At 52.4% G+C, this 18,730-nt stretch overlaps 1 protein-coding gene and 1 long non-coding RNA gene across 4 annotated transcripts; one reads left to right on the forward strand and one right to left on the reverse strand.

The window, feature by feature from the left end:
* Positions 1 to 872: 872 nt before the first annotated feature.
* Positions 873 to 11,365, reverse strand: LOC124980655 (uncharacterized). The gene is made up of 3 exons (XR_007107837.1): positions 10,966 to 11,365; positions 3,244 to 3,317; positions 873 to 2,183 (listed from the first exon to the last, which is right to left on the reverse strand). It is a non-coding gene; the product is annotated as an uncharacterized LOC124980655 (long non-coding RNA).
* Lhx1 (LIM homeobox 1) lies at positions 10,862 to 18,668 on the forward strand. Of its 3 annotated transcripts, none has more exons than XM_047546451.1 (5): positions 10,862 to 12,752; positions 14,644 to 14,870; positions 14,968 to 15,245; positions 16,552 to 16,717; positions 17,104 to 18,668. In XM_047546451.1, exons 1-5 carry the CDS (start codon positions 12,583 to 12,585, stop codon positions 17,481 to 17,483), a joined length of 1,221 nt encoding a protein of 406 aa, XP_047402407.1. In that variant the 5' UTR covers positions 10,862 to 12,582; the 3' UTR covers positions 17,484 to 18,668. The 3 variants fall into 3 exon arrangements, with proteins under 3 accessions (XP_047402407.1, XP_047402408.1, XP_047402406.1); XM_047546452.1 differs by lacking the exon at positions 10,862 to 12,752 and adding an exon at positions 13,031 to 14,156; XM_047546450.1 differs by lacking the exon at positions 10,862 to 12,752 and having other exon boundaries at positions 14,166 to 14,870.
* Positions 18,669 to 18,730: the final 62 nt, after the last annotated feature.

Here is an 18,730-nt window from a genome sequence, read left to right on the forward strand (position 1 = left end):
TCCTCCAGTTTTCCCATTCTGAAGGCCTCTAGACCTATATAAGGCACACACACAAGTTCTCAGTTCAAAAATCATCCACCAGGTCTGGAACCTTCGGAGTAACAGGACAGGTCTTGCTCCATGGTCAGATGGAGTATGTGAGTAAATGTCAGTACAGGAAAATGTGTGTCCAAATATGCACATGTACAAAAACACAGATGTATAGGCATTCTTCTGCATGGGGGTGCACATCCTTCTAGACATGTCACAACTTGGCAGTGAGAGACTCATGTGTGTACGTATAAAGATTCATGTGTGAAATGACGTGTTGATATTAGCATCAATGTATGCAGCAATGTAGGTATGTATATGAGAGAATATGTGTGAACTTACCCAAGACTCCAAAATAGTGTATACTCTGGTGCATATATCTAGAATTGTATACAAGTGCATAAAGCTGAATCTATTTATAAAACCTGCATTTATCAGTAAAAGCATGTATATAAAGATATGTAGAGCTGGGGATATAGCTCAGTTGGTAGAGTGCTTGACTTGCAAGCACAAGACCCTGGGTTCAATCCCTAGCACTGCTAAAAAAAAAAAAAAAAAGAGGATATGTACATGACTGGCCGGCCATGTGACAATGTGTGACTGACAGTCTGTGTCCACGGCAAGTGTGGGTTTATGTGAGAGGAAAAGGTTTCTGCTGTTTCTATCACGCTTCTCCTAGGTAATCATTGGGAAATGTAAGTGTCAGAAAACAGTATCTTTCATGCTTAAATATGTCTCAGAATATATAAATGAAACATGATATTGTGCCGACCAAGATGCTACACATTAACATTGTTTATCATTGATAGAATTAAATAACCCATGCGAAGCCTGGGTAGCATTTCTTACAATTTTATTTAACACTGTTTTGACCAAGCAGCATTTTGCAAGTGTACAAAATATGCTGTAGATTACTACAACAAATGCATAATTTGTAGGATATAATATACAACACACAAGAAAGATAACAGAAGAGCATCATCTAAAATCCCAACTTCCCCCATCTTTCTTTAGGGCTCACCTTATTTCCCTTCCTTCCCCAAACCCAATTAAAACCTTCCCACTTCCCTAGGAGGGTTCTGCATTTGTAATAAAGAGAGATAAAGTAGAGGGGGAGGATTTGGGGTGGGGAAGAGATAACACTCCAAGACCTCGTTTCTGGAATGTGTCTACTCCTCCCAGTCTGTCAGAGGCAGGCCGGAGCCCCAGCGTGTGTTCAACGGGAAACCAAAGGAAGCATTTTAATAGGTTCACAGACCCTCAGGTTGACTGACAAAGTTATTCATTCATTCAGAAGGAAAGGAAGCACCGTACTTATCAAATTAGGGGTAAATCCTTCCTGAAAAGACTCACAGAAGTGGTCCCTGCTCTTCTTTTTTAAGGGGAACTATGTCCTTCTTTGAGCCCAGATGAGAAAAGGCTTGCCGATCACATGGTCACAGGTCTGCCAGCTCACGGTTCAGACCCAGGTCTGGCCAGTGAACTAGAGTCCTGGCTCCATTATGAATGGCTTGAGGCAAAGAAAAACTAGAGTCCAGAAAGTCAGAGTCTTCCTCCACAAGGTCAAACTGGGACATGAGCAAGAAGATGGTGGAGCATCAAACGAGCTAAAAACACTTCCTTCCCAGCCACTGGGCAGCAGAAAAAAATCCCATTTAATCCCCAGAGATGATGAATAAATGGCACTCATAAGTCTTTCCAAACTTGCCAAGGACTTATTCATCTCCTGAGTCTGGGCCAAGATCCCACATGGCACCTCAGTGCCTTACTCTCTAACATCTGTCACTACCATCCCTGGCCTTCATTTTGGCAAGACTGAAATGAGAACCTCCTCCCTCTGCCTGCCCTTCCTGTATTCAAAGTTTCTCTCGCTACCATTTCTCCTGTCGAGATTTCCTAGGACTACAAGTCAAAGGAGACCAAGTCCAACTTGAACAGCAATTGGACCCACCCCTGCTCCCCGACTCTCCCGCCACCAGCAGTGCAGCAGTCATCAGCACCATCTTTTCAGACAGCCCCCAGCCCTCTCCACCAGCAGGGGAAGCAGCCAACCTTCGAGGGACAGCTGAATGCCGGCACCAGAAAGTACTGCCATCCTTGTGCTGCTGAAGTCAGGAAGCTGATTCTCTGGAATCTGGTGTCATGGGCTGTCTCTGAGTGAACACAGAAAAAAAAAAGAAAGAAAGAAAAGAAAAAAGAAAAGAAGAAGAAAACACAAGTCTCCTAATGTTTGGATTCAAAGTGAGAATGGTAGAAAGCATCTAGCAGCATGTGTCTGCACTCCCCAACACACACGCGCACACATGCACACACACGCACGCACACCCTGTCCACATAGACAAGATCATGAATCATCTCAGTGGCTGAACATTTTAGCGTTCAGGACTATTCTCAGAGGCCCAAGGTTTTCAGCCAAATCCCAGGTCTGTGCACAAGGACACTGCATAAATCCCTCCCCTTATGAAAGGCCAGTCTGAGCAGATGGGACCACTCTTAAGTAAACTGTAGAGCCCTCCCTTCACCCAGCTCAGCAGGAGCTGCAGGGGCTGGCCCTACCAGCCCAGGGAGCAGAAAGCAGAATGCAGCAAGCGGAGGGCAGCAGCTGCTAATTCTGAGGCTCATGTTCACATTTCCAACTTCTCTCTCTCTGAAGGGAGTTGTCCCTTTGACCACACAATCATCCCTACCCTCCCTGAGGGGAGGTCAGATCTTAAAAATCAGGCCAGAAGAGGCTGCTGTAGAACAAGTGGTGGCCAGAGGTTAGAAATCAGACACTTGCGAGAGCCGGCTGGTCAGAGGAAGTGAGAGGCCAGGGCTTCTCCAACCCAGTTTATCTCTAGGCCACGTCTGGGAAATAACCTCACAGCACCCCCAATTTCTGCTGAACTCCTTCATTGATATTTATTAAACCAAAGATTTAAAAAAAAAAAAAAAAAAAAAAAAAAAGAGGAGGAAGAGGAGGAAGGAAGGACCAGTGGAGGTAGAGGACATTTAGGCCTCCTCCACCATGTTCTGCCTGGACCCCTCCTCCATGCACAGCTTGGGTGAATGTCCATAAAGTACCAATTCCCACCCCAGCCCTTGCTCCCCTCCCCAGGTATGTCAGAAAGACACAAGGCAGGTGGATGGAGAGAGAGAGACAGACTCAGGCACCCCAGGTGCTCACCAAGAAATGCACGGACTGTGAAATTACACCAGGGCTGGACAACTTACCACCACACTGGAACCCTTGGGGTACTGAAATAATTAACTTGCTAATCAGCTACACCTTGCTCTTTCTTTTCTTCCTGGAAAAAAAGAAAAAAACAATTGCAAATCTCCTTCTCATCAGGTTCCTAAGTCAGTCATTTGGAGACAAACGATGCTTTTGAAGAAATACACTCTGTCGACATGTTGACTGAAATGGGTCATATCGAGTCAGATCTCCTCCCTCTCCCATCCCTTCCCACAGGCCTCAGAGATAGAATGTTTCTGGAGATGCAGGTTTTTTTTTTTTTTTTTTTTTCCATCCACAGCACAGAGCTTTTCCATCTCTGCTAAGCTTTCTCGCTTTGGGCCCTCTTTAGCCTGCTTGCTGGCGTTAAACAGCCAGGATCCATGTGGAGAAAAGAGGATTGATTAGAATCGTAATAATAATCCCTGGCATTCGTCCGGCTTTAGCGTTCACAAAGTGTTTTCACACATTATCTCATTCGGTCAGAGGAGGTCGGGAGCTGGTAGGGACCCCAGCAAGCATTTAACTCATTCCCCTGTGTTACAGATGGGGAAACTGAGGCCCAGATGGGTTACGTATCTTCCTCAAAGACTGGGCAGATGCCCTGTTCTGGGTTCCTGAGATTCTCTGAAATGAGGGAAAGACCATGACCGCAGTTTTGCTCCAGAGGGGGGAAATAAAGGAGAAAAAAAGGGATAACCCAAGATATCCAAAAATGAAGACCAGGACATGAGAATGAATGAAAGTTACTCCTGTAAGAAATGGCTGGTAGGAGGGTTGGGTGAAGGGGAGATGGTAAATGTAAGTCCTGAATGGAACATTCACAGACCTCCCCTGTCTTTCTGTCCTCTCACCTCCCCAGTTTTGAAAATATGAGCAATATGTACTTTGGGATCTGAGGCTGAATTCAAAGGCTGGACAAGGAGTGGGGGCTTTTCTTGGATTCAAATCTGGGACCTACACTCAAGGGTAGGCAGCATGATGGGCTTGCTTGTGCATGTGTGTGTCCACACAAGACTTTAGATTTAGCAGTGAAAAACAGTCATCTTGATCCTTTCACAGATCAGATGATTTGCAAATTAATGGCCCTTTCCCCCCCAAGGCTCTGAGGTTAAAAAGGATTTCAGAGAAGGAGGGGAACAGAAGGCAGAAAAATATAAAACAAGAAAAGAAAGCAAAACTGACATGATTCTGCCGGGAACATACTTCCCTGTGAATGGTGCGTATGTGGCTGTGGGGTTGCATTTCCGTGGGGCTGTCTGCCCCCATTGCCCAAGCCTGTTGGAAGGTAAGCGGTTCCTTTGTGTGTTCGTTTATTACTAAGCCCAACTCTTTTCCCTCTAAAACTCCTTCTTCTCCCTGTTGAGCTGACCACGCTTCTGGATTTATGAAGAGAGATGTTTTAGCAGAAATCCCCTAGAGTGTCCCATCAGCCCTAAATCCCAGGCCCGCTCACCCCCCCAAGACCCCATGACACACAGCATGCCAACACGGCTTCCTCTTGCCTATGCATTAGCCATCCATTGTGGCAACCTGACATCTCTCACACATAAAACCGTAAGAGAGAAATAAAATATCTGTCTCTTGGCGAAAATAAAGCTTTGCCTCCCTCCTGATGTATAGGATATAAAATAAAGCCGCGGCTCCAATAGTGGCTTTTCCTTATGCTGGAGTTGCCTTTGCACACACGGAGACAATGAAGACGGATGGTTTGGGACGAGGCCCAACCTCCTGGGGCCGCCTTCACCCTCTTTTATTATAGTTTCTCCCCCCCCACCCGCCTTTTTTTCTTTCTTCTTCACTTTCTTTCCTTTCTGGTTTGGGTTTGCCTTTTATATGCCCTTCTCTTTCTTTCCCCTGGAACTTCAGTACCCTTGCTCACTTTTTCCTAAAACACAACAGAGATGGGGCATGGGTGGGGGGCAAGTTTCTCACCTTCTCAAACACACTGGCCCTCTCTCTTGGCCTCTCTCTTCTCCCCATCCCTAACTCCCTCTGGACCTCCAGTCTCTATGAGCGATTCTCCTGATACTGCTTGGGGATTTGCTTTGGTCAAATGTACAAATGTTCCCGAGGGACAATTAAGAATGTGTTTCGGGGGTAGATTTTTTTCTACCTCCTTCACCACTCCTTCCTCTCTCTGGGCTGGGTACTTTATGTATGGATCTCTGCATCTATTTTTTAGCATCTGAGGAGGCCAACAGAGTAGAACTTCCTGCATTATCAGATGAACTATGAACCTCAGACCCCTTCAGTCACCTCAGCAACCAAGGAGTCAATCCAAGTTCAATACTCTCTCCCTGTCTACTCTTCCCAGTCCTGAGAACTAAGGATGCTATGGAAAGCATGAGGAATTTCCCCCCATGCCCACACAGAGGGACCAGAACTGTGTCCTAACCCTCATATAGGCACAAATACATGGCCACCTTTCTGCCTCCCACACCCTTGACCTTCTTTCCCTTGGGGCACAGTGTCTACCCTTTTCCTTCTTTGTCCCTGGAGGCCTCACCCTTATTAGATGGCAACTGCTTCACTCTGTGCTTCTGTCCCTCAGGCCGCATCTTGAGAAGGTTGATCTCATGAGGTCTCTCCCTAGCCTTGTCCAAAACTCATCCCTCCTATTGTTCTCTTTCCATCTACCTCGGGCTACTTCTCAAACCATCCCAAACTGCCCCTGCCTTACTAGGGACTACAAGACGATCCCAAGTAATCCAAACAAGGATGCAGCACAGGAATCTGCCACCCAACTACTACCACCACCAAATAATAGTGGAGGAAGACCTTTGGTACTGCCTAGGGGCAGGAGGGGTATAGCAGAGGGGCGGTGGGAGACTTTCAGCCTCAGAGATTGGGCTCCCCAAGTGGAGGGCTGTAGAACAGCTTCTGTGTGTTTGTGTGTGTGTGTGTGTGTGTGTGTGTGAGAGAGAGAGAGAGAGAGAGAGAGAGAGAGAGAGAGAGACAGAGACAGAGACAGAGATATCAGGTTATCCTTATCTGAGACCTTTATTAATGCTGCTCAAACCTGGAGGGGCAAGGCAGCAACAACTATTGAACTCTGCCCAAAAAGGAGGAGGCAGCAAGGAAAAGAGCTTAGAGCTGCCAAGTCCAGCGAGAACTCAATCTCAGTCCCAAAGGTTGTTAGCTTTGGGGTTCTCTCTCTCTCTCCACTTGATATCTTTCCAGATACGGGCAGTGACCACCGCGATTAGGTAAGGGGAGAGAGTCAATTAGCGAGAGGATTAATTACTCTGAGGCAGGAGCCCCGTTTGTCTTCCTTACCCAGTGTGCGTGTGCTCAGACAGAGGAACACGGGCACGCACCCAAATACACATTGTTGTCACGCCGTCTTAGACGTTTTATTTATTTGTTGGATTCCTGCCCAGAGCCGCTCACATGCTTTTCCATGGGCACTGAATCTCCCACCAAAAACACCGCCTCCTTCTCTCCCGCCCAGGAACACGCCTGTCACACACCCGCACGCACTCTGGGTTCCAGCCCAAGCCCCCCTGGGAACAGCAGGGTCCTGGCTACAGGCCTTTCCCTGCTACCTTTTATAGTCACTGGGTGTCCTTCTGGATCTCTTTTCCGTTTCCTTTGCTCCACTTCTGGGTGAATTTTTCCTTTGATACTCACATTTTTCCTTTTATACCCCGTGCTTTTCCTCATACCTTCTCTTCCTTTTCTCCTTCCTTTTCCCCCCTCTGCTTCCCTCTGTTCTTCTCACTTTCGTCTGTCTCCTCCAGCGCACCCTCTACTTCCCGAGATTATCCGGTCGTCTTTGCTCCGCGACATTGCGCTGACTCGCATCTGAGATCAGCAGGCTCGACCTCGACCTCTCTGCTCTACCCGCCCTCTTCCCCATACCTCGGGTCCCTCCAGCCCTCGTGGGAAGTCTGCGCTGTTTACCCAGGCCAGGCGCACACTGTGACGACCTGCCGGATACTGCCCTTTCTCGGTCTCACTGTCCCTCCTCCACCCTGCCCAAGTCCCGCTAGGGAAACGTGGCTAGGGGCAAAGTACACACCGCTGCCCGACCTCGTCAATTTCTCACCTTCAATAGTGCACTGATGGAGAGATCTTGGGCAAGCCCCCTAACTTAAGTTTCTCCTAACTTGGGTTTCCTATCGGGAAAGTGGAGATAATACCGATCCATTTCCTCCACCACCAATCCCCTTACTATGCCGCTCAGGGGAGACAAAAAGTAAAGTACTGCACGTCAGTAGACCTTTCCTTAAGAAAGTGATGGAATGAGACAAGGCAACACGAGTCAGGAGAGGACAGATTAGAAGGGACGGAACCAGAGAGGTCATTGATCAGAACGCAAGGACCTCAGCCTAACTTAAGTTCCCTAGTCGCATATGCTGCATCCTCACCCACTCTGCGGAGTTTGTGTGGCTTCCGGGACTCACAGGATCCAGGGATGTCGGCTAGGTCCTTCCCCCCAATTCCTGGACCTGCGTGCTGGATATGCCAGCCTGCGGCTCCACACAGAGGAACTACCTAGAGCCAGGGCAGCCCCAGAGGTCTACTTCCGCGGTCTTATAGCCCTTTTGCGAGTCCGTGGACTAAACTGGAGAATGAAGAGGAGGAAAAGTGACCAGAGGCGGCCGCAGCTCTCTCGCGATCAATAGCAGCCGACCTCGACTAGGCACAGCGGTCCATGTTCTGTGAGAGTCAATCAGGAACGCAGAAGGAAGGAAGGCAGGGTGGTGGGGCTCTGGACCTAGAAGGCCTCCGGGATCAAAGAGGATGCTAGTGGGGACGCCTTTAAGTCCCTCAAACAGAGACGCCTGGGGAGCTTTGACAGAATACACCCAATCCCCAGTTCCCAAGCAGGGTCTCTCCTGTAGGACTGATTTTCAGAAGAAGAAATCAGGACTGTGAAAGCTGCTTCCTGGACCCTCTGGGTCCTTCTCTGAGTGTGCGGTGGGAATAGGTGGAGAGGATTCTGTAGCCATCAGTGGACCAATCTCCAAATTGAACCTCATGGCACCTATCCAGAATTTACAATGTCCCAGGGCGGTATAAGTGGCTGTGGGTCTGTGTGACTTTGAAGGATGTGGAGTAGGAAAGCGCTTGTGTACTTTGAGGATGCAGACAATAAGTGTGGCGGTGGGTGAGGAGGGTAGGTTGGTGCTTTTCCTTGAGAGGACATTGGTTTAAATGCAGAACTGAGCTGAGTGGCTTTGGAGATGGAGAATTTAGAAAGATGTCAGTTTTCTCTCCATGTCTCCATGATTAATTGCATTTTAAAATAAAAACTCAATGGAAACAAACAAACAAACAGTCCCCTCACCACACAAAACACTGATCTGGTGTGCTGTTGTTGTGTAAGCATTAAATCTGGACTTTAAACCTGTAATTCAGGAGTCAAGAGGCACTCCCTGCGTTGCGCTCCTTCAACCCCTTGTAGACAACCAGGGTTAGCTTCTCCAACCTGTTTACTGCGCCATCTGGACGCCGGGACAAACACAGCCCTATGCCCTAGAGCCAGGGTCCGGTCCTCGACCCAACTAACCTACCGCACTGGACCTCCGCAAGGAATCCTCTTCCCCCCACCGCAAACGGATAGAGCAACATCTTCCTGCCCACCCAAGGAAGGGTTTCGGGTTCCGAAAGGGCCGGGAGCCTAGTCCAACTGTCGCTCCTCACCTCCCCACACCCTGTGGCCCCACTGCTTTGCATGAGAAGGAGCCCAGCTGGGGCGGAGGCGGGGGGGGGGGGCGGCGAGCCACCTGGGACTGGGGCTGCTATAGATTCCAAAAAGAGGCGGTTGAGTGGAGGTCGCTAGCGGCTAGCAATGGGACAGCTGGGCTAGGGGGACCTGGCGACCGCTCTGCTGATCTGGCCCTTCCTGGAGAGTTTTACCTACGCAGCGAGCTGGGAGGCGCCTTGTGGTCCGGGTGTAGGAAGTGAGAACACGGTACCACGCCGCTTTTAGCGCCTCCGGGGTGCCAGAATACAGGGTTCTGGTCGGCTTGCTGCAGGATGTCAGGACCGCAGGGAGAGCGCCAAGTCTGAGCTGGTAGTCAGCCGGATAAGTGGGAGAACCGCCCTCTCTACCCTTGGCGCTGCCTTGAGTTCCGGCCTGGGAAAGACTCGCGGAGGGGTTGGTGTGCGGGAATTAATCAGTCTGCTGCTCTGCCTAGCCCGCCGCTGAGAGCCGGTGCCCAGGTGTGTAAGTGCAGGAAGGTGCGGAGAAGGCGTTAGAGGTCTGGCACCCTGAGGTCGCCGCGGGGCAGAAAACCCAAGAGGCGTAAGAGATACCTCAGCAGCTCCAGTGAAAACGTAACGCCCGCGACAAGGCAGGGGCTGCCGGAGGGCCTCGGAGTTGCAGGAATGTACCGGCGGAGGGAGAAAAGGAGCATTAGCAGAGCCCTAAAATCCAACAACGTCATCCACTCAATCCAAATTCGCTGTAGCGCCTTCCCTGTTCGTTCGAAGAGGGTATTCCATTTTTGCAGGGCCGGATTCCCTGACAACCCAGATTCGTTGCTACTACGTTTCTGTGGCATTTTCCCTAACTCAGTCCCCGGTCACTGTGTGGAAAGACTGTCCCCCACATAGCTTGAGTGAGCAAAAGGCCAATTCCAAAATACAAGCTAAACCTGGCTTTTTTCATACTAGGACCAAAGGCACCTTTCTACAATCTCCTCCCAAAAAACCAAAAAATGTGGAGGAAAATTGAAACCGCGCAGATTTACCACCTTCAGATTCCTTGTTGTGAGAAATCCGAGTCGAGCCTAGAAAAAGTGAGGTAGAAACAATTTGGGGATTGACTTGAGTACTCCATGGAACTAGAGAGACTCTTAGAGGCTTGGGCTCTCGGCAGCCGGATTCAAACCTCCACCTCCAGGCAAATCCGCCCGTGAGGGCAGTGGTCCTGAATTTCTGCCTTAAGTGGAACTAGGGAGACAATATGCTCCCTAAGGAGTGGACACTGGAAGGCATGGTCTGCTGTTCTCTGGGGAAGTTGGCGCCAGCCCAAAGCCTGAAAGCGGGGCAGATTGGAAGCCGGACACACTACGCCGGTGCATTGCACACTTCCATTTACTGCAAGCCCTCCGTGGCGCCCCGGGAATCTCCTCCTCCCTCCCTCCTTCCCGCCGCCACTATCACTGCCCCGCAGCTGCCGGAGCCCCGCGGTTTCCCGCCTAGTCGTTTGTTTTTGTTTGCAAAAGGTGTCTCCGGATCACAATTTTCTCACAACTTCTCGCCAGGGTGTAGACTCCTCACCCGAGGCACTTCCCCACCCACTCCTTCCCCCACCTGGGCGCCGCGCCTCCGGTCTCCCCCGCCCCCACCAGGAACCACCGAATCAACTTTCCAAGAGCGCGCTGCAGGAGACCGACACCCAGATCACCCAGGCACCGGACCTAGCGGACTTTGGAAGCATTGGGGGAGGGGATATAGAGGGGACGGGAGGAGGGAAATTCAGCTGCCAAGCGCCCCCTGCCTCTCCAAAGACAAGTGCTACGCCCGGGGCAAACTTTCAGGCCAAATAAAGCAAGCGGGGGCGGGGGCCGCAGGGGGAATGCCAAAAAGCGAAGAATTGCAAAGCTTCACAGTGCACTGGGGCCGCTGGGCTTCCAGACCCGGCCGTACCCCAAACCTTAGACAAGGCTCGATCTGAGATTGCCCCTACCCTCTTACAGAACTCTAGTCTCTGACTGAGCCTATTCTCGCGCTCTCTGTCCCTCCCGCTGAAACCGACGCCTTACCGGAGCAGGAGGAGTCCACGGCACCTCGCTGCCTGTCGCCTGTGCCGCACGGGGCGGTAAGTACCGCCGCCACTGATCCTCTAAACGCGGTCTCCCCGCACTCTCTCAGGCCGGGGGATGCAGAATGGTTTACAGAGGGACCGCGAGACGCTGATTGGTCGCAGACCGCCGTGACGTCGGCGGGCGCTGCATTAAGGCGAGGGGGCTTCCAGAGCTCAGTCAACAGCCAGAAGCAGTGACCGAGCCGCTGGAGCTGGGGAGAGACGCACCCGGGCGGCTGACTGGGGCAGAATACCAGGGACGCGCGCCCGGAGAGAGCCAGCAAGGAGCCGCTGCCCGACTTGCGACAACCGCGGTCCGCGCCAAACTGTTCCAGCCGCTGGCCTACTGTAGGCGCTGCATGAGGACATTATTTTAAAGCTCTCCAAGCGGCCCCCTCCCCCCCGACTCCTCCCGCTGCAAAAGGAAAAAAAAAAAAAAAAAGGGGAAAGAGACTAGAAGGAAACTCAGATTTGCCGCCACAACGAAAAGAGAGGGGGGAAAAGGAAAAGGAAAGAAAGTCGAGCTACTGTGGGGTTGGACGCAGGCAGCCGGAGCGTGGGCCGAGCGATGCGGGGCTGCGCGCCCAGGCGGCTGCAAGTTGTGACTGAAGCCACGATGCACTGCCAGGCACGGTGAAGAGCCAAAAGGCATTGCCTCCCCAAAGAAACCCAGGCACAGAGAGGGCCGCCTCGAGGACAAGGAGGCCGCCCGGCAGGCCACCAGCCGAGGTGACCAGGCTGGGCGGTGGGGAGCTAGCGAGTGCGCCTGGCTGCGTCTGTCCGAAGTTGTCACTCTCCGTTTTCGATTGACACAAACACTTCTCCAAAAGGGGGAAACCTAACCAACAACAGCAATCGACAAGATCTCCTACGTTACCCTCCCTCCCACCTCCCCCTTCGGCCTACCCCCGCCCCCTCCCCCAGGCCCAGCGCGGGCGCCTGGCGCGTCCCAACCCGCTGCACTATGCCGGCAGTTTAGGATCCAAAGCTTCTCTACTCGTTTTGTTCTTTTCTTAAAACAAAAACAAACAAACAAAAAAAAAGTGGGGGGAACCCCGGTGGTGGGCAGCCTGGGACGCACACACCCGCCTTCAGATCCCGACAAAAGCAGATGCACTTTGACTTCTGACAGCTCTACCTCAAGCCCGGAAAAAACTCAGCGGCGCTTTCCCCGCAACTCGTGCTCCGGGTGTCTTCCTCTTCTTTTCCGACTCCGTTTTATTTATTTATTTCCGTTCCCGCGGCGGTTCTTGGTGACCTTCATTCCTCCGCGGACTCTGGGCAGAAGAGTCCTTTTCCCGCTCGCCTGAGACTCCTTTTCCTCGCCCGGGGAGCTGAGGGGGCGTTGTTCTCCCGGTGGCCCTGGGATTCCCGGGTCACACACCAGCGAGGCGCCCCTCGCCCCGCGTCAGCCTCCTTTCCCCCGTTTGGTTTCCTGTTGCGGGTTTTGGCTTGCACGGCCAAGTGTGTCTCCTCTTTTGGGAGGGGCTGGGGAGCTGTGCCGTCATCTTCGGGAGTCTACTTCGTCTCTACTTGCTCTTATCTCCCCGGGCCTCACCCGACCAAACCAAAGACCATGGTGCACTGTGCCGGCTGTAAAAGGCCCATCCTGGACCGCTTCCTCTTGAACGTGCTGGACAGGGCCTGGCACGTGAAGTGTGTCCAGTGCTGTGAATGTAAATGCAACCTGACCGAGAAGTGCTTCTCCCGGGAAGGCAAGCTCTACTGTAAGAACGACTTCTTCCGGTGAGTACTTCCCTCCCACGCCTCTGCTGCTCCCTCCCGGCGGGCCCTTCTTGGCCAGCTTCGGATCAGAGGTCAGCGTGGTTAAGGCAGCCGCGTTAGGAGCTGCTGCTGGAGAGGGCAGCCAAGACAGACAGGCAGAAGCCTGCCTCTTCGCCAGCTGGCGCACTGAGAGCCCCGTGTAGCCGCTACCAGCGTCCTGGAAAGTGCGGGTCCAGGCTTTGCAGCACGTGCCTGGGAAGAAAGGGTGTGAGCCCGCCTCAGTCCAGAAGCCACTCCAAACTTGAAAGAGATAAGGCAGCCTCGGGTATCACAGCCCCAGTTCCTATTTTTCCCAAGCCAAATTCTCCAGCAACTGCATTCTCGGGGTCTCCCCGGATTGTACCCCCTCCAAGTCTTTTGCGACTGAGAGGTCTTGGAGGGAACCACGGAGGCTTTGGGGTTGAACGTCCCAGCCGCTATCAGTGGTAGCAGCAATAAAGAACTCAGCCTTGAGACCAAACCTGCATCCCAGTATTCGCCCCTAAACCTGACTGGTTTCTAAGTGCAGTCCTGGGCAAACTGCTGCACTGTAGCATGCGAAGTGCCCCTAGGGTTTTTGTTTTTGTTTTCTGCATCCCCTGCTGGGGTTAGCTAGCAGTTCGGCCTTGGCCCAAAACTGACCCTGGCTGTGTGGAACAGGCTCCTCTTGGGAGCTCTCCTAGGAACTGTTCAGCTACAGTCCGGCACCTCCTTGTCCAGACCTGACAGGTTCCTGCTCATTAGAGCCATTAGACTTTTCTCTACTCCCTTTCTCTGTTCATCATTTAAATTGTATTTTCTTAAACTCGGTATTTTACCCTCTCATCCACGCAAAACACACAAGTCATCTGAGAATAGGCACAAATATAAATTGTAATTCCACTGTGTGGGTTCGAAACCTCCCAGTATATTGGCTGACTTGGTCTCTGCTTTCTTTCAGGCTGTGGAGACATATCAAATTGATTGGGGGGGGGGTGCGCAGGGATCGAAGCCACATGAAATGCTCTGCCCACCGGTCCAGCAAGGGCAATCCCCAATTCTGGTCCAGGACATGTGGTTCCGGTTTGCCAGGAACCCTAAAGCAAAACCCTTTGCACGCTATTACCGGGAGGCTGCGCCTCAGAGCCTCCGCCGGCTGCGCCGGGTTTCCTCTGTAATGACTGGATCGGAGTCAGAGGGCGGCGAACCATACCCGCTTCCAGCGGGCTCCTCAGGCCTGGCTCGCTGCAAAACTCAGCAAGGCGCCTCAAGCCGGCTGTGCCCCGCCGCTACCCCACTTGCGCCAATCTGCTAGGCTTTCGGCATGATCGTGGCAGCAGCCCACCTACTGCCACCAGGGCTCTCTGCGGCTGTTTGTTCACCCACGGCCAGAATGGATCTTTATCGGTGCGCGGGTCCTTTTGTGGTGAAAGAGAGGCGATGCTAGGAAAGGACAGCAGCACTCTGAGCACGTACATATGGAGCCCTAGTTCGAATTTGATTCCTCTGAATTTAATTGGAAAATGAGTGTTCCGGCCGTGTAACTCCCTGCCCCTGTGATCACCTTGCCGCCTTTTTCCAGGACTCTCTTTTCCCCTGAGATATCTCTGGGCCGTGAGGCTGGGGTTGGCCGGCAATTTGGGTCCCTTCCTCTAACCGTGTATTTCCTCTCTCACTTTTCCCGGATGCCCCGCGCTCTCTCTTACTGCCATCTCACCTGCTCAATCTGCATTCTGTTCTTTGGCACGCTCTCATCTCCTTCCTATTTCTATTTCTCTCTTTCCCTCCCTTTCTTTCTCCTCTCTCCCATCCCTCCTTCCTCTACTTTCTCCCGCTATTTTCTTTCTCCCATTCTCTGTCTCCCCCCGCCCCTGGACAACCCTACCCTCTGCAGATGTTTCGGTACCAAATGCGCCGGCTGCGCACAGGGCATCTCCCCTAGCGACCTGGTGCGGAGAGCGCGTAGCAAAGTATTTCACCTGAACTGCTTCACCTGCATGATGTGCAACAAACAGCTTTCCACCGGCGAGGAGCTCTACATCATTGATGAAAATAAGTTCGTCTGCAAAGAGGATTACCTAAGTAATAGCAGTGTCGCCAAAGAGAACAGTCTCCATTCTGGTGAGGCCCTAATTCCCAGCTGGTTAGGGGCGGGAGGGTCCTGAAGGGAGGGAAGGCCGACAAGGCCCCTGTTCACCCGCCCCTTTCCTCTCCTCAGCCACCACTGGCAGTGACCCCAGTTTATCTCCGGATTCCCAAGACCCATCGCAGGACGACGCCAAGGACTCGGAGAGCGCTAATGTGTCGGACAAGGAAGGGGGCAGCAACGAGAACGACGACCAGAATCTGGGCGCCAAGCGGAGGGGACCGCGCACTACCATCAAAGCCAAGCAGCTAGAAACGTTGAAGGCAGCCTTCGCTGCTACGCCCAAGCCCACGCGACACATCCGCGAGCAGCTGGCCCAGGAGACCGGCCTCAACATGCGTGTCATCCAGGTCAGAGTCCTGGCGTGCCACACCCCCCTCAACCCCCGAGGCCCACAGGACTACTCAGTGTACCCAGTCCAAGTCTGGGACCTCTCAGAGTGGAGGAGGGGAACGAATCCATGGTGGTTGGTAGGAGGTGGGAGGAGGCCAGACCGCGTGGAACCTTGGAAACGCTGATGCGTGGAACATCAAGAAATCCCTCTTCTTCTCTCAATAGTGGTCATGGAGGGGGAGGGGAGTCAGGCATCTAGCTGGTATAAGGCTAGAGGAAAGGACACTGTCAAACACCACAAGAACAGTTAGGACCCCTCTTTCTGCTCACATACCCTCCACCCACCACCCACACCATCAGGAAGGAGTGAAGAGGTTCCTGTGAACTACATAAACAAGCAGTTCTTCTAGTTTCTGCACATTTTCTTCAAGTCTCCAACTCCAACTTTGTGGGTCTCTTGCCACAGTTAGATAAGCCCCAGCAGAGATTTCCCCTCCAGAGAAAGATGGGGCATCCTGGATTGAAGGGAGGTGGTTGTTGGAGAGTCAGCTCTGCCTGAGTGCATTCCGGAGTGGGATGGGGGAGAAGAGGCCATCTGGAGGCAACTGAGCCTGTGCCTTGGGAGGAGGTGAGAGGTGAGACCAGAGCAGTGGGAGTCTCTGACCCAAGGCTAGATGTGGGATCAAGATGCCTGGAGGCTCTGTGCCTGGGAGGTTCTGTGTACTTTTGCGAGTGTGTGGGGCAGGCCCTGAACCTCAGGCTCTTAGACCTCTGGGAGACTGTGCCAACCTGTGTGCATGAATACAGGGTTATATGCCTGTGTCACTGCGATCACTACCGGTGAGTGGCAGTGGATAAGTATCTGTGGTAGAGAGTTTGTGCGTAGGTGTGAAAAGAAGATTGTGATTTCGGTGTCACTACTCTTGGGAAACTGAGAGTCGGTAGGAAGCTTTCTGTGTCTCTTTCACTATCTTGGGGTTGTGGGGAAAGTCGCTGCAAGGAACCGTGAAAAGGAAGCTGTGTGCATGATACTGTTTTGAAGAGGTTTAGTGTATATGTGTGTATAGCCCCTGAGAAGTTGTAACTGTGACAGTGTGGCTGTTGGAAACAATACGGCTGCACAACGCCCCCCAGTCGGGAATCCTGCCTACATCTGGCTCAGTTGTCTGCCCTGTGCGGTCCCACTCCGAGACCCCACCACTGCTTTCATACCACGCCCGGGAAGCCCAGCGTCGGCGAGGGGTGAGGGGCTGGGTCCCGCAGCACACGCGACCTGGGGAGTGGAGTCTCCGCGGCTTCACTCCGCGGCATGTGTGTTTTCAGGTCTGGTTCCAGAACCGGCGCTCCAAGGAACGGAGGATGAAGCAGCTGAGCGCGCTAGGAGCCCGGCGCCACGCCTTCTTCCGCAGTCCGCGTCGGATGCGGCCGCTAGTGGACCGCCTGGAACCGGGCGAACTCATCCCCAACGGCCCCTTCTCCTTTTACGGAGGTGGGTGCGCGGCCCAGTGGCAGGGCACCGTCAGGCCGGAACTGGCTTCGCTGGAAGCGGGTGGCAGCACGGGAGGCACCCCTTGCTTTCAGTAGAGAAGATTCAGGGAGAGAAGGCTGAAGGCTGGGGAATAAATCCGGGGGAGGTGGTGAGACCGAGGGTCAAATTCCTGACTTTGAGCCAGGAGGGTGAGCAGGTCGGGAGCAGCGGCCGTTTTTGCGCAAAAACCTCCTCCGTGTTCTCAGACCGGCAGGGTCCCCCCATAAACATCTAGTGCCCCCACCCTGTGACCCTCTTGTGCTCAGTCACCCGCTCGCCTTCACACCCTTCCTGTTCTGACAGTCCCGGGACCCTGCCCTGACATCCTCCTCTCTGCCACTCCGCAGATTACCAGAGTGAGTACTACGGTCCTGGGGGAAACTACGACTTCTTCCCGCAAGGGCCCCCGTCTTCGCAGGCCCAAACACCAGTGGACCTACCTTTTGTGCCGTCTTCGGGGCCGTCCGGGACGCCTCTGGGAGGCCTGGAACACCCGCTGCCCGGTCATCATCCGTCCAGCGACGCGCAGCGGTTCACCGATATCCTGGCGCACCCCCCAGGGGACTCACCCAGCCCGGAGCCCAGCCTGCCCGGGCCTCTGCACTCCATGTCGGCTGAGGTCTTCGGGCCCAGCCCGCCCTTCTCCTCACTGTCGGTTAACGGCGGGGGGAGCTACGGAAACCACCTGTCTCACCCCCCTGAAATGAACGAGGCGGCCGTGTGGTAGCGGGGTCTCTCACGGTTCGTGGAGTTCGTGGTTGTACAGAAATGACTTTTATTTAAGAAAAATAGGGGGAAAAACATAAAAAGCAAGCCTTCTGCCCCACTTCCTCCAGCCTCGGGGACCATTCTTGGTCTGGGGAGACCAGATGGGAAAGGGGGACACAAATAGGATCCAAATCCGCTTCGAGGCGGGACTGGGATGTGCGCACTGGATGGCAAGGTTCAGAACTGGGACTCCGGATGTGAAGTGCAGAACTCTCCCCACCAGGACCGGTATCACTGGATAGACTCCGCAGGCATGTGCCCCTGGCCGACGGGCGGCAGAAAGACATCATGACAGCCGCAGGCGCGCTCAGCCATTGGTGATGCCCGGAGCCGTGGGGAGGGAGGCTGTGAGGCGCGCAGTCAGGTGAGGGAGGCGAAGACGCCCGGCGCGCTCCTGGGCCAGCCCCGAGTGTTCGGGCCCTGAGATATCCCTTATTAGTGTTGTCTCAGAGTTCAGCGACAGCGACAACAAACTCTTATAGCTTCAGAAACACCGACCTGCTGTGCATCAGGTGGGACTATATATATATTTTTTGTCTCTCTGGGTTTTTGTTTTTTGTTGTTGCCAAAATTGCAAAATTCTAAATGTAAAGCCCTCAGTATCAACTCTTCTACCTTCACAAAGCTCTACACACAGAGATACACACAAACACACTGGATAGGATGGTCTTCCGCCAGACCTCTCAGTAAAATGACTTGAACATCGGCTGTACAAGAAAAGTATTCTACCTTTACACACAAAAGTTTAAAAAAAAAAAAAAGACTATTGAACTAAAAACAGTCAACTGTTTACGTATAATGTTAAATTCAGGAGTTCAGTGTTTTACTAATATAACCTGTTTTGAAACCTCTTGTTCAAAAAAAATGTTTTGAGCAATCAACCAAAATTGTTATTTTTTTTTTTTTTTCCTGTAGATGTTCTGACAGATTTGCAGGGCTTGCGGCTCACTGTGCTAGTATGTAAAAAGGTGTTGTTTACGCGAGGCAAAGAAAACATGATATTCAGACAGTTGCCAAATAGAGTAATTATAGCACAAATACTGTAAAGGTGCCTGGCACCAGCAACCTGAGAAAGTGTTAAAAAAAAAAAAAGTGTTACAAGGTTTAAAAAAACATCTTTGCTAATTTTTAGTCCTGTTGAACATTCATGGAATTGTTAATATGACTTATATAGACCCACACAGGTTTTATTTTTGTGTCTTTAAA

The sequence above is a fragment of the Sciurus carolinensis genome, chromosome 3 (assembly GCF_902686445.1).
Source record: "Sciurus carolinensis chromosome 3, mSciCar1.2, whole genome shotgun sequence".
Taxonomy (NCBI): domain Eukaryota; kingdom Metazoa; phylum Chordata; class Mammalia; order Rodentia; family Sciuridae; genus Sciurus; species Sciurus carolinensis.

Bases quoted from the DNA above. Each gene is read 5' to 3' on its own strand.
- Lhx1 (XM_047546450.1), top strand. From the start codon at position 14,435: ATGCCCCGCGCTCTCTCTTACTGCCATCTCACCTGCTCAATCTGCATT. The intron at 14,871-14,967 runs GTGAGGCCCTAA...TCCTCTCCTCAG, and splicing joins AGAGAACAGTCTCCATTCTG to CCACCACTGGCAGTGACCCC. The intron at 16,718-17,103 runs GTGGGTGCGCGG...GCCACTCCGCAG, and splicing joins CCCCTTCTCCTTTTACGGAG to ATTACCAGAGTGAGTACTAC.